The 13,590-nt window shown below is 37.5% G+C and overlaps 1 protein-coding gene and 1 long non-coding RNA gene across 5 annotated transcripts in view; one reads left to right on the forward strand and one right to left on the reverse strand.

The window, feature by feature from the left end:
- Window positions 1-1,154: 1,154 nt before the first annotated feature.
- Window positions 1,155-13,590, forward strand: part of tbc1d4 (TBC1 domain family, member 4) — a 31,844-nt gene continuing 19,408 nt past the window's right edge. For 2 of the 4 annotated variants that reach the window (XM_082175111.1, XM_082175112.1), the window contains exons 1-7: window positions 1,155-2,205; window positions 9,589-10,200; window positions 11,007-11,096; window positions 12,235-12,339; window positions 13,005-13,137; window positions 13,227-13,318; window positions 13,417-13,527. In XM_082175111.1, coding sequence (XP_082031237.1) covers window positions 1,798-2,205; window positions 9,589-10,200; window positions 11,007-11,096; window positions 12,235-12,339; window positions 13,005-13,137; window positions 13,227-13,318; window positions 13,417-13,527 — 1,551 coding nt within the window. In that variant the 5' untranslated portion in view covers window positions 1,155-1,797. The remainder of the gene's footprint in view (window positions 2,206-9,588; window positions 10,201-11,006; window positions 11,097-12,234; window positions 12,340-13,004; window positions 13,138-13,226; window positions 13,319-13,416; window positions 13,528-13,590) is intronic. The other 2 variants (XM_082175110.1, XM_082175113.1) reach the window with 2 other exon arrangements.
- Window positions 2,584-3,866, reverse strand: LOC309502654. The gene is made up of 2 exons (XR_014207355.1): window positions 3,075-3,866; window positions 2,584-2,869 (listed from the first exon to the last, which is right to left on the reverse strand). It is a non-coding gene; the product is annotated as an uncharacterized lncRNA (long non-coding RNA).

Below are 13,590 nucleotides of genomic sequence, written 5' to 3' on the forward strand. Positions count from 1 at the left end.
TTTTCTTTTTTTTTTTTTTCTCAGCCTTTTTCTTGGTTGCTTTTATAAACAGCCAACCATTTATTTAACAGTGTCTTTTATAAAAGAGACTATAATATAACAAAAAAATTACCATTATGTAGAATATTTTTGTACTTCACTTTTGTTTGTTCCCATGTTCTAGTGTGGTGACTCTGACATTACAATGAACAAAGTAATTATGCAATTATTCAAATACAAAAATATAGGCTAATAAGTGATAAAAAAACATCTAACATGGCCACTTCTAACGGATTTAAATTGTCTGCTACTTTTTGCCAGCCCTCTCTCCTGGCTTTTGCAGACTTTGAGGTGTTCCCTGGCGTTTTGCATTAAAACATTAAAATTCCGAATAAACTTCGACTATTAGTTCTTGCTCTGCTGCGGAGAAAAACTGTGCGCGCTCTTTGGCCATGCTGAACAGCCAATAGCAGCGTTGCTGATCAATGTTTCTACTATCGATACATGTCCCCTTTTAACCCAGCGCATGAACGCGCAATTATCTCAGATAACTCAATCCAGCGATACTAATCCTATCCGGCAAGTGTGTTCGAAGAACCGAGTTAGCCAGATCATGATTAGCACGATGATATTATCTTGGATGTGTCATTTGATCTCGGATGTAATAAGCAACGTACGAAGAACGAGCCCCTGGTGTCCACTACAGTAGACATGTATGAAATCAATGCCATGTTCTGTAACAGAAAGGCATATTTTGATTTGATACCTCATAATGTTTTCCTGAGATGTTGGTTTATGAAATACAATTTGAAAAGTAGAAAAAGTAGTTTTTGTGAACTGTGTTCTCAATATTAAAAAATGTATATAAACATTTTAGTCTTTGATAAACAAGTGCACACAATAACCACACTGTGGCATTATAAACAAAATGTTGAACTGTGTCATTAGGACAAATAGTTGTATATCAACATTCACAATTGGGTCACGTTGTCACAAAATGTCAGCCCCTAGGCAATTATTTGTAGCCTATAAATAAGTTGACTTTCAAAAATATAAAATATTAAGATAGAGTAGGCTAATACGTTTGACAACAATCTCTAAAGCGTTAAACTATTTAGATATCCCGACTCCCTAAGCATTAAAGTTCACTTGCTTTCCTCAGTCAGGCCAGTGCCGTGTGTTTCCTGAAGACGCAGGGGAGCCAGAGATCCACACACACAGACACGCGCGCGTTCAAGTGAACGCCTCTCGTATGGCTGCTGCGGCCACTCCTCCTGGAACAACAGCACTCTCTGTTCTCCAACGCGTTAAATGACACAATAACGACTAAAAAGTGATGTGCAGCGACTTTAAAGGACTCCGGCTGATCTGCAACTTCACACATGCGGCGTTTGTCCGCGGCGACGTCCACAATCTGAGGCGTTGGGACTCGAGAAATCTGCAGGAATAAGACGCGCAGTCCTTCTAGCAGTGTTGTGTACTGATACTCTGAGGCAGATCGTTTAACTTTATATATGGATTGTTTTCGCTTCGAGTGGAGGTTTTTATTTTTAAACAGTGATATGACCTTGGAATAAAAGCCTCGGTGCATCTTAAAAGCCAGTATTATTGTAGCTTAAGCTCTTCAGGACACACGATCCTCACGCACTTTTGCCTACAGCGTGAGTGATACCATTAACGCGCCAGGAGATGTTTCCATCTGCTTTCACATAATAGCCTACTGACCGGTGCATGTATTTATTAAGGCATTTAGTGGTATAAAGGCGTAGAGTTGTTGCACAAAGCAACTAAAGTCTTTGTCCCGGAGCCCTTGGAGAGATGGAGGGACAGGATGGCAAAGGGAATAATAATAATGACAGTAATCAAAAGGCAGACAAGAGGTTTGCGCTGTGTTACATGGGCTGGTCGTCGCTGGACAGGCGAACCACGCTGCCCATGCTCCCGTGGCTGGTGGCGGAGATCCGGAGGAAAAGTGAGAAGAACGAGTCCGGTCCCGCACAGGCCAGGGAAGTTCAGCTGAATCTCTCGCCCTCTCTGATCCGCTGCGTGCCCGCAAACAGCAGCAACCCGTCCGTGTTCATATTCGAACACAAAGCACAGTTTATATCCAGGTTTATCCACAATAGTCATGACCTGTCTTATTTTGCCTACCTTATCAGAAGTCAACCAGAGAACCCAGAGTCTGAGATGGCATGCCATGTGTTCAAAGCATGCGATCCAAATCAGGTATGTTTGGCCACCGATTTAGCTGTTAATTGTTTTGTTTGTTTAAAGTGTCGCTCAAGGGCACAGTGCTTGTATGAATCAACACTTTCTGGGGTTCGGATTAGAGGTAGGCTGGTTATCGGTTCTTTGTATGTAGGCTATAGGAATAAAAGGCATAATTTGACTATTATTTTATTTATTTATTTATTGATTCCAATATTAACTGAAATGGTTATATATTCTTAAATATCGGGTCTTTGTTATTTGTTATTTAAATAAATTTTTTTTTTTATAGGCTACAGATATTCAGTTAACTCTTTCAGGGGATTGGATTAGAGGTAGAATGGTTATCTGTTCGTTTTGTTAGGTTATATGAATAAATGGCATCATTTGATCATAATTTTTATTTATTCATTTTACAGATATTAACACCTTTTCAACTTAAATGGTTATATATTTTTAAATATCAGGTCTTTTGATAAATGACCAAATTTTGTTACTTTTTTTTTTTTTTTACTGTCAGCGGATTGGATTAGAGGTTAGACTGGTTATCGGTTCTTTTTGGAATATGAAATCAATTGACCATCATTTTTATTTATTTTTATTTATTTATTTGACAAATATGAACACCTTTTCAACTTAAATTGTTATATATTCTTAAATATCTGGTCTATTGTTAAATGACCTTATTTTGTTAATTATCTTTTACAGATGTTCAATTAACCCTTTCAGGGGATTGGATTAGAGGTAGACTGGTTATCAGTTCTTTTTGGTATATGAATAAATAGCATGATTTCACCATAATTTTATATTATATTAGACATTAGCCTAACAGCTTTTTAATTTAAATGGTTAAATTTTCTTAAATATCGAGTCTATTGTTAAATGACCTCATTTTGTTATTTTTTTTATTTATTTTAATTTTTTTACAAATATTCAATCAAACCTTTTTGGGGATTGAATTAGAGGTAGACTGGTTATCGGTTCTTTCTGGTCTATGAATAAATGGCATCATCTGACCATTATTTAACTTTAAAAAAAGTTATTATTATCTATCTATCTATCTATCTATCTATCTATCTATCTATCGCAGACAGATTTCCACTCGTTAACTATGACCAGGTCAGCGACATGATCTGAACCTGTCTCGAGCAGTCATCGACGATGCTATATTTTCAAAACTGTTTGATATTATCGCTATGTGATCTTGTAGTGTGTGCAAAGCAACGACAAGATGGAACTAATCCAGCCAATCACAGTGCGGAAAAATCTTGTAATCACTTGAATTTATGTGAGAAGTTTTTTCCGCTGTTAGTTGGGACTGCCTCTTTACCAAATGTATTGTAATTTGTGTGTATATACAGTGCTGGTCAGAATTATTTGCCCCCTTGGTAAATATGATCAAAGATGGCTGTAAAAAATAAATCTGCATTGTTAATCCTTTTGATATTTTATTTTTTAAAATCTTTTTCATAGCAAAAATCTAACCTTTCATTGAAGTAAAATAATTGAAAGTGGGGGGAAAATCACATTATGAAATAAAAGTTTTTCTCCAAAACATGCTGGGAACAATTATTTGCCCCCTTTTATTAAATATTTTTTGCAACCTCCTTTTTCCAAGATAACAGCTCTGAGTCTTCTCCTATAATGCCTGAAGAGTTTGGAGAACACCTGACAAGAGATCAGAGTCCATTCCTCCATACAGAATCTCAGTTTTTGGATCACTGTCCTGATGGAAGATCCAAACATGGCCCATTATCAGATTTTGTCTGTTAATGTTTTTGCCAGTTTAGATTTTTTTATCTGTTGGTATTTGATCGAATCCATGATGCCATGTATCTGAACAAGATGTCCAGGACCTCTGACAGAAAATTAGGCCCACAGCATTAAAGATACAGCAGAGTATTTAATTTTACACATGGGGTACTTTTTTACTCCCCCTTACCTTTTCAACAGAAATAATGAGTCATGCTAAACTTTTACAATGCCAGGGACAGTGCACCCTGACGTTTAGTCTCCTGTATGATTGACAGGTCTTTGTCAGTTGGATAAATGCCAGTATGTAGGGCACCGTTGCACCAGAGGAATTAGATATACAGAGCAAGGCGGGTCAGATCTCTCCTGGCTCACGAGGAGGAAGGATTAATCAGATCAGCTAGACAATACACACTTAGAATATTGAAATACACCCACCAGCTCCTCTGCTCTCTGTCATGATGCCTTGAAACAACAATAATAACCACGATGCACTGCAGTTACATCTGAGTGCTCTGTTCCATTGTATTGATTTGGAATTAGTTGTAATGTAACACTAATGTTATTCTGCTGCTGAGCTATATTTGAGAAGCCTGTTCAATGTGCTTTGTTGTTTTTGATGAAACATGAATTTGCACACATGTGTATTCAGTGATTTGCTATAGTATATCTCTATAAATAAATAAATATTTTTCTTTGCATGTGCCACATTATGTATGCTATTTATACTATTGTTGTATATATTCTCAAAGGTAAAAGTAAAAGTGAATGTGAGGAAGGGAAAGTTTCTCTTCCTGGTGTCGGTCCTCTTGTGTGTGCATGTTGAGCTCCAGAGGCAACATGCATACATCACCGTCATGTGTTATGCAATAAAATAGCAACACGTAGCTGGATATCAACACGTGCTAGATAGTCCATGAGGAATGTGTCTTTGCTCACATCTTAAGATGGCTGCTGGGTCATTTCGAAGTGCTACCGTGCATTATAGTCCCTCCAGTGTTCTGAGACTGACTCAGCTGGCATTTCAGCATATAAATATCTCCTAGTCTGAATGCAGCCCAATCAATCCTTTCCAGTTGCCTGTGGAGTGACATAGTTCAACTTTTTAAGGCTGTGGGGGAACCGACTGGTCCCTTATTTATAACTCCACCTTCAGCATAGAATAGCCCACCCAGTGTAAGGGCAACAAAGTAAGGTTATGCTTCTTTTCATAATGATATACTATGTGCACTCAGATGCCTGGCCTCATTATACTGATACAAATGAAAGGAAAGCTTTATCTGTGATTAAGCTGCAGTGTGTTTATGCTGTGGGCAAGAAAAATGCCTGGGGTCCTTCTGATGCATTTTTTAAAATTGTTTATGCAGTTTAAGACTAGGCTATTTGTTTTGAGGTTTGGAGCGGTTATCAAAGTATGAAGCAAAAGCAATGTTGCACAGGATATAATAACCCACTTAGACCTCCAAGTTAAAGTTTTTGGAATATGGGACAGTGTCCTGTTTTACCCAGCTGCTCTGAATTCCTTGTAGTTGGTCGGTCTTCCTGGTACCCATGACTCATGTCATGCCAATCCTGTACAAGAAGTGACTAGTGACATGGGTGTCCTGTTCTAGAGCATTGTGTTTTAGTACTGTAGAGAAAGCAAAGTTATACCTATGAATAATCAATATTTTAATGTGGATTTTAAGTAAGGAATTTTCAGACTTGGGGGTGCTGGGGGTTTGCAAATTCTTTTTAAGAAATAAAAGGATTTTGTGCATTTTTAGGGCTGTCAAGGTTAATTTGTGTACTTTAGATTTTAATGAAATATTAAAAATAAATACAGGTTTTTTTTTTCTATGTGCAGATTCATCATCTTTCAGTTCTCTTTTCTCTGCTTTCACTGTTAGTTTTATGTGGGTTAATTTTCTGTGAAGTCTCCAGTGCTGTTTGCATTTTATGTCTTAGTGTCATGGCAGCACATTGATGAAATTTTGCACATTCTTTAAATCTTGAGAGATTTAGGAGGTCATGTGCACTAATCAGTCTTTGTATTTTGTCCATTTTAATGAAAAGCAGGAATTTCTCATCACAGTTTCTTTGTGTTTAAACTATTTTTCATCCCACTGCTTTGATGCATAAATCAAAGAGGTTTATATTCCTCATCTGGTATCAAGCCTGTGTCATACATGTATGTGAAGCACCTAAAAATGTATGAATGTCATTGCATTTGGTTACAGCAAATGTGGCATATATTTATAAACATCAAAATGCTTCACAAAAGCATTGTGTTTTGAATGATAAAAGAATATATATTCTGTTCAAAATGATGACAATGTATGTTGTTGGACACTTTCTGGTTGTAAAAGAAACATGCTCATAGTTAATGTGATGCACTACACGCGTGGTTACTCTTAGTTAGTTAGCTAGTTAACTTGAGGAGAACTGATCATATTCACTAAATGCCCTTGACACCAGTTGATGAAAAGGCAAATAAACAAAGGAAAGTGAACTTAGTTGTGATAAAAATGTCAAAAAAAAAAGTGTGATAGTCATCTAATGCAATGACAATAATTTTTCTATTTGAATCACATTCTATTTGAACACTTAAAGTATAATAAACTGTTTTTTAATTTTATTTTTATTTTACAGCTTTTGTAACTCATACCCTCTTATTTTCATCCTTACATGTTTGTTTCAGTGCAAATAATTTATTAGACTAAAGGGGGTCTAGCATCATCTTGCAATTGAATAATTCAGACCATTTAAGGGTTTTAAACAGTGTCACTGATGCCTGGTGAGGTCATAGAAGTTTACTGTAGGTAAATGTTTTTGTTGCGCTTTTTCTTGTACGCTGGGAATGTGACCTCAAAACAGCATTAGTGTGCATTGCCTTTTCACTATCTGCTTTTTGCAGATTATTCAGGCTGCTTAAACTAGGTAGTTACTATAGGATTATTTTTGGAAATCTGTGAGTGTTCCTAGGAAATAAGCCAATTGTCAGTTAAAAACAAGCAGCCACACCCTTTGTGCTGCTTACACAGGCAGCAGTTACACGTTCCAGCAGACGATTGCTTGAAGGATTGTTTGCTTTTCCTCCTGATCTCAAGGAACCTTTTCTCTCAGCTGCACTGTGATTTTCCACCAGTTAGCCTTAGGGTTTCAATGAAATGTTTGCATTAAACCGAGCTATATTTACTGACAGACGTGTAGTGGACCACAGAGGTCTTATTGTCTTTATTTTTTACTCCTGACTCACTCGTGACGTGCCTGCAATAATTGCATAAAACCAATTGCAAAGTAAAGAAAATGTACCCATGTAGAACTTGCTGCTAAATTATTCTGGGTGGTTGCCAGGGCGTTGCTATGCGGTTGCCAAAGCATTCTGAGTGGACTTTAATGTGGTTTATAAGGTTTTCTGGATAGTTACAACCCCAGCCTGAAGTCTCTGTGATATTCTGGTTCTATATATAACTCTAGTCCCTCCTTCAAAAATGATAAGGCTGATTGCTTCAAGTAATAGCACACCAATTCTCAAAAAGCCATATTATATTGAGTTATGTGCTGAAATTGAATATGGCAGGTTAGGTGTTTGTTGTGCCTGATGATAGCCCATAAAAAGATGATTTATATTAGGGGTGTAGTTATGTCAGTGACATGGTAAAGCAACAAGTCAAGCTTCTAATGTGAAAGTTTTCATGGGTTAGCTCTACAAGAGACAGTGTGCACAGCCTGCAGTTATGTTTGACTTGCTCTCCATTACTGCTTTGAACAAGTAATCCATGTGGCTGTATTTTTATGCAGCAAGCACTCTGTATCCATTACAGGGCTTTAGTTCCTGGAAGATTTGTTTATATCGACAGGATTCTTGTTCACATTAGTGCGTTACGCTCTATGTGCACTGACTGTGCAACATGCTTGCTGTGTCTAAGGAAACTCCAACCTTCACTTATACCATGCCTGAAACGTTTCAGATTCTTGTTAGAACATCATTTTCTCTACTTCTGTTTGTTTTCCCTGAACGTAACTTCAGGGATTTATTGTTTATGTTGAGCCAGCTCAGAATTGAATCTTATACCATTACCAGGCTTATGGTAGTCATCTAGACCAGGCCAGCCAAGCATGCTCTTCCAGCCTGGTCTGAGCTGGCCTAGTGTGTGTTTAAAGTCTGTGGAGCTTCATTTCGTTTCACCTCTGAGTCTTGCTGGCATCAGGCCCAATTCTGTCACCAGACTCATTTGTATTCTCCCATACAAGATGTGTCTTGCTGATGTAAATCAGTTTTATTTAACGTTGCCATAACCTTTTATACACTTGAGCATGAGAGACAAGCCAGAACACTTCTAAACCAAGCAAAGGCACAAGAGATCACGGGCGTAATATACTTTGAGGTATATCTGACTTTTGCAACCAGTTAATATACCAGTTTAAAACCCAAAAGCATGAATGCAGATTTGAGTATGGACGGTAGGGACTTGATTCATGGCCCTATACCAAGTTTCTTTCAATCGCAGCTGTGACTAAATGTAATAAAGCTACGGAACATAATGTCATATTTTTATTTGTAAAATTTAATTCCCGTTATAAGTGAAATTAAGCATTACAAGGGTAACGCTTTTTCATGACTGTGCATGAAGGAATTATGCAAATGCTGCTTGTGTTCAAAACCCAAGCCGCTATAAATCACAGTTTCTTTATTGTCCCATGCTTTTCTGTGCGGAGCCTAATGAAACAGCCAAATAAAATCTCAAGGTTTCAACTTTATGAGTAATGTTTTGTTTTGTGTGTGTACAAAATATTCTTAAGAATGTTCTAAACTTTTTTTTTTTTTTTTTTACTCAGGATTGTTCTGGACAAAACATACACATTTGAATTCCTGAAAATAATTTTCTTTCTTTTTCTCATAAATAACATCTTAAAGTTTTGAATATCCTCCAACATCTCTTAAATCTTTTTTTTTTCTTAAGATGTATTTATGTAAAATATCTGAGAATTAATATTTTTCAAGAACTGCACTTTCGAACAAACTTTTAATATATCTTTCAAATTTCTTAATTTTGAGAACATTTGTAAAACCAGTCCTATATATATATATATATATATATTATTTTTTAAATTAAATTTTCTCAGTTGTTTGAAACATGACGGTTAGATCCTGGAAAAGAAAATCTTTAATACATAAAGATAAAATAAAGATAAAGTATTTTGTGTGGTATAGTGTTGCTGATTTAAAAATGTCTCAACCCATGTTATTATTAAACCTATGCCCTTGCACATAGTTTCAAAAGATTCCTACTGATGTTCAGGCATATAAAAACAGAGATCTGTTGTCTTAGCTCCAGGTTTCATTCTAAATGATCGATAGTAGTAGAAGAGACCAGAGAAAAGGCCTCTCTGGTAGATTTATATCCATTTGGCTTCTTTAAAGTACACTCAGGTTCCTCAGACGTTTCTTTTTCTGATATCGTCAGTCTGCCTTGGCTTTTGTATTACTGACTCCTAAATTGCTCCTCAGGGGCTGAATCTAGTTAGTTATGATACCTGCATGTCTCACTGCAAAAGTTTAATGTAACCACTGAGCCTTTTTATTGAAGTTTTGTCCTTGTTTGCCTTTCAGTGTGTTGATTTTTTATTTGTGTGGTTGATCTAATGTCTTACCCTGTTCCCCAGGTGCCTGAGGTTATTAGCAGCATTAGACAGGTGTCCAAGGCTGCACTTAAGGAGGAAAGCAAGCCCAAGCAAGATAGTGACGAGTCTTTCTACAACTCCCAGAAGTTTGAAGTACTTTACTGTGGAAAAGTGACTGTCAACCACAAGAAAGCCCCTTCAACTCTAATTGACGACTGCATTGATAAATTCCGCCAACACGAGATTGAACGCAAGCGTCTGCGGCTCCTCAGCGGCCAGCGTAGCTCCACCGAAGCCCCCGTAGAGTTCATCATGGGTGACGACCCTCTAAACTCCTCGCTCTGCGAAGTTGACGAACCCGAGGCAGAACCCGGCTCAATTGAGGAAGACCTGTCTGAGTTGGCCAATGGGAAACTGGCCTTGACCAGCTCCTCCAGTACAGGCAGCTTGCGAGGGGCTCTTCCTGAGTGCATTTTGGAGGACTCGGGATTTGGGGAGCAGCAGGAGATTCGTACGCGCTGTAATAGCCTCGCGGGCGGCCTGCAGAAAAAGCCCAGAGAGACTGGCAAGGGGTCAACACGTAGGAGACATGCTAGCGCGCCCAATAATGTGCAGCCGACTGACGCTGACAAGAATCGCACAATGCTGTTCCAGGTATTACACACAGACTTTTAGTCTGTGATTTCATGAACCTTTACAAATGATTTCAAAAATGGAAATTCTTTCATCATTTACTCACCCTCATGTTGAAACAAAAAAAGATATTGAGTCTTTCAACTGTGTTTGTCCATACAATGAAAGTTAGTGGACCAACCCTCTACATTGCGAGTAAATCACTCACATATGCAACTAAATTTCATGCTAGGTGAATAAATAATGTCTGTCATTAGCCATTGGCTAATATATTGTTAGATTTCACTCACCAGTGATTGAGTTAGAGGCCAAAGACCCGTTAACACAAAGGATGATAACTATGTTTTAATAATTGTTCTGATTCTTTGAGAAGTGGGAAGTCCACACCACAACTGTGGTGATTCTATTTCCATTGTGTGAATAGAGGGTTGATGGAGCAAAACAACTTTTGACCCCACTGACTTTCATTTTATGAACAATAAATATTTTGTTCTGAGCTAAATTTTTTGGGTGAACTATCCCTTTAAGCTTAAAAACAGGCCTACGCATGTAAAAGGCAAATTCTTGCTAATTAGCATGCATGATGATCATGCAGTCACACGTTTCCCTTTAAACAGTTTTTAGGGGGAGGCGTCTCTATGGTCATTTGGTTAAGAAATCACTATGACCTTGGTTGTTAAGTAGGATTTTTTAAATGCAAATACAGCTCTCAGAAAACACTGCGAGCCGAGTTATCAGTTATCAGACATTTAGCTTGATATTTGTGTTTTCATTCCTACTGCTTCTCATAAACAAAATATGCTATCAAACGGCTTTTTTGTGTGCAGGTTGGACGGTTTGAAGTGAATCTCATCAGCCCTGAAACCAAAACTGTGGTTCTGGAGAAGAATTTTAAGGAAATATCATCATGTTCACAGGTCTGTGTGTGAAAGGATTAGGTTTGTTTGGTTTTAGAGATAAGCTCTTTGTACGTCTCATGTTTAATGTCACCATATGTTGTCACACAGTGCTATTCAAAACAAGTACCAAGCAACTGACATGAGGTTTTGTACTAATTTAGAATATTTATGTTTTTCTTTGTCATAAATTGATGGTCTCATAAAAAGACCTTTCAAACTGCCATATTTCTTACTGTTGTCTATGTCTTATGATAAAAGTGCATGTTTTGCATGTGTATAACGACAGTGATCTGAATATTAAGGCAATAAGTCAATCAAGGACAAGGTCATGAGTTGAGTGATTTTACCGTAGTTAAGGGGTGTTTTAGGCACAACACTAGGTGTCACTGATTTTTATTTTTGTAATGCTCATCCTTAAAGGGCACAGCATTATTAAATGTGTTGACGTAATTTCCACTGAAACATTAAGACAGGGCGGGACATATTGAGCAGCTCCTCCCCTTTTTAAAAATAGACAATAGCGTTTTGTTTATATGACAGCTCAGTAAATCCGTTAATCATGTAGAAAATAATAAATGTGTGAACAAGTGACTGATTTAAGCCCAGCTTCAGCGTCTATTTATAATGTAGGGGGCAGGACGCTTTAGATTCTAGAGAATCTAAATGAGCATTTATAAGCATTTGATTGGACAGAAAATCTGATGAGAAGCTGCAAGTGCAGCATGATATCATCAAAATCATTGAACCATATTGGTGAAAGTGTGAGACTGTAAGTTTTAAAGGCTTATATCTTCTAAATGCAAATTTTGTCATTGTTTTGGAGAACACTAGCTTATAACAGTAAGGCTAACATATTCATACTAAAAGCCAAAAAACTTCAATTTTGATTAAGTGCTTATTGGTTTCATAAAATGACAGCAACAGAAATATTATAAAGGATACTAATGTTCCTTAAATACAAATTCTATGTATTTACCAATAATAATACCTACAAGGTGGTGCATCAGTTGATGGGTAATCAAACTTTCTTCCACATAGAATTCAGAGGTAGAATAATTTGTTTTATGAAGTGAATTTTTACATGTTGTGTATCACTGTGACTTGCAGCCCTGTATGTCTGTTAGTCTTTTATGGATGTAATTTCTTGTGCCCACAGGGTGTTAAACAGACAGATCACTTTGGCTTTATTTGTCGGGATGTGGAGGAGTCTGGCCCAGCCCAGTATGTGTGTTACGTGTTCCAGTGCGCTAGTGAGTCCCTGGTGAGTCCTGACCTGCTTGCAGCACCTGTTGTCACCACACTGATTAATTATTCATCCTAAGGTACAATGGAAACAATGACTCTCCCTTGCCTATCTTGTGGACATTACCTTTAGTACGCTGATTTCTCTGCCAACTGAATGCCACCCAGAGGATGAATAGGATTAGACCTGTGTTTTTGCACACGATGTACAGATAAGGTCTCATTGTACAACTGATATGCAAACATGAAGGTTTTTCCTTGTTTTTGGTCTATGGATGCTTTGCTGTCGATTACCTCAAACTGCTTCCTTGATTTCTAAAAAAACAAAACAAATGAAATGTTTTGACTGAATACACAGCACCATAAGTAAAGGTTTAAAATATGAAACTATTTTGCCAAAAAGGTAAACATAATTCTTAAGCAGAATATGCTACTGCTTACAAATTTTATCTGAGCCATTTCATGGACATAACAAGCACATGATATGCACAGGCTTCATATTTCTGTTTTAAAATCCTCCAGTATGACTGGCCTAAAGACCTTCATTGTAAGTCTATTACTGTATAATTATTTTTCTTTCAAAGTATTTGACAACATTGATGCCATGAGTAGAGCTTAAGTTTGACCAAGAATATTCTTTTAAAGGTTTTACTTTAATTTTATGTCTACAAATGCTTTTCTTAGGTGGATGAAGTAATGCTCACCCTAAAACAAGCTTTTACCACAGCAGCAGCTATGCAGAGCTCCAAGAACCAAATCAAACTGTGCGAGGCTTGTCCAATGCACGACTTGCACAAGCTCTGTGAGAGAATAGAAGGTAAAGCCACCAGCTTCCATCAACTCGCTCAATGTACTCGCCCCAGTTTTAGCACAATATTCCAGTGTGTGTCTCTCTCAATGTCCCAGGCTTGTATCCTCCCAGGGCGAAACTAGCCATTCAGAAGTACCTGTCCCAACTGAGCGACAACGAGCAGGTCAACATATTCGAACGGGTGCAGGTAGGCAAACCAGGACATTTTTTGCAAACAAAGTAACTAAATATCATTTCATTCCAATTCTCTATTGTATATTTAGTTTATGTTTTCTCATGCATTAGAAAATGAAGCCAGCATCTGATCACGAGGAAAACGAGCTTGTGATTCTTCACCTCCGACAGTTGTGTGAGACCAAGCAGAAATCTCATGTTCATATTGGAGAGGTCTCACAGGTAGCAAAAATACACAAACAACAAAAATGCACCACTTACTTCGCCCACCCACGCCGCCTTGCA

This window comes from Leuciscus leuciscus (genome assembly GCF_965113295.1).
Source record: "Leuciscus leuciscus genome assembly, chromosome: 7".
Taxonomy (NCBI): domain Eukaryota; kingdom Metazoa; phylum Chordata; class Actinopteri; order Cypriniformes; family Leuciscidae; genus Leuciscus; species Leuciscus leuciscus.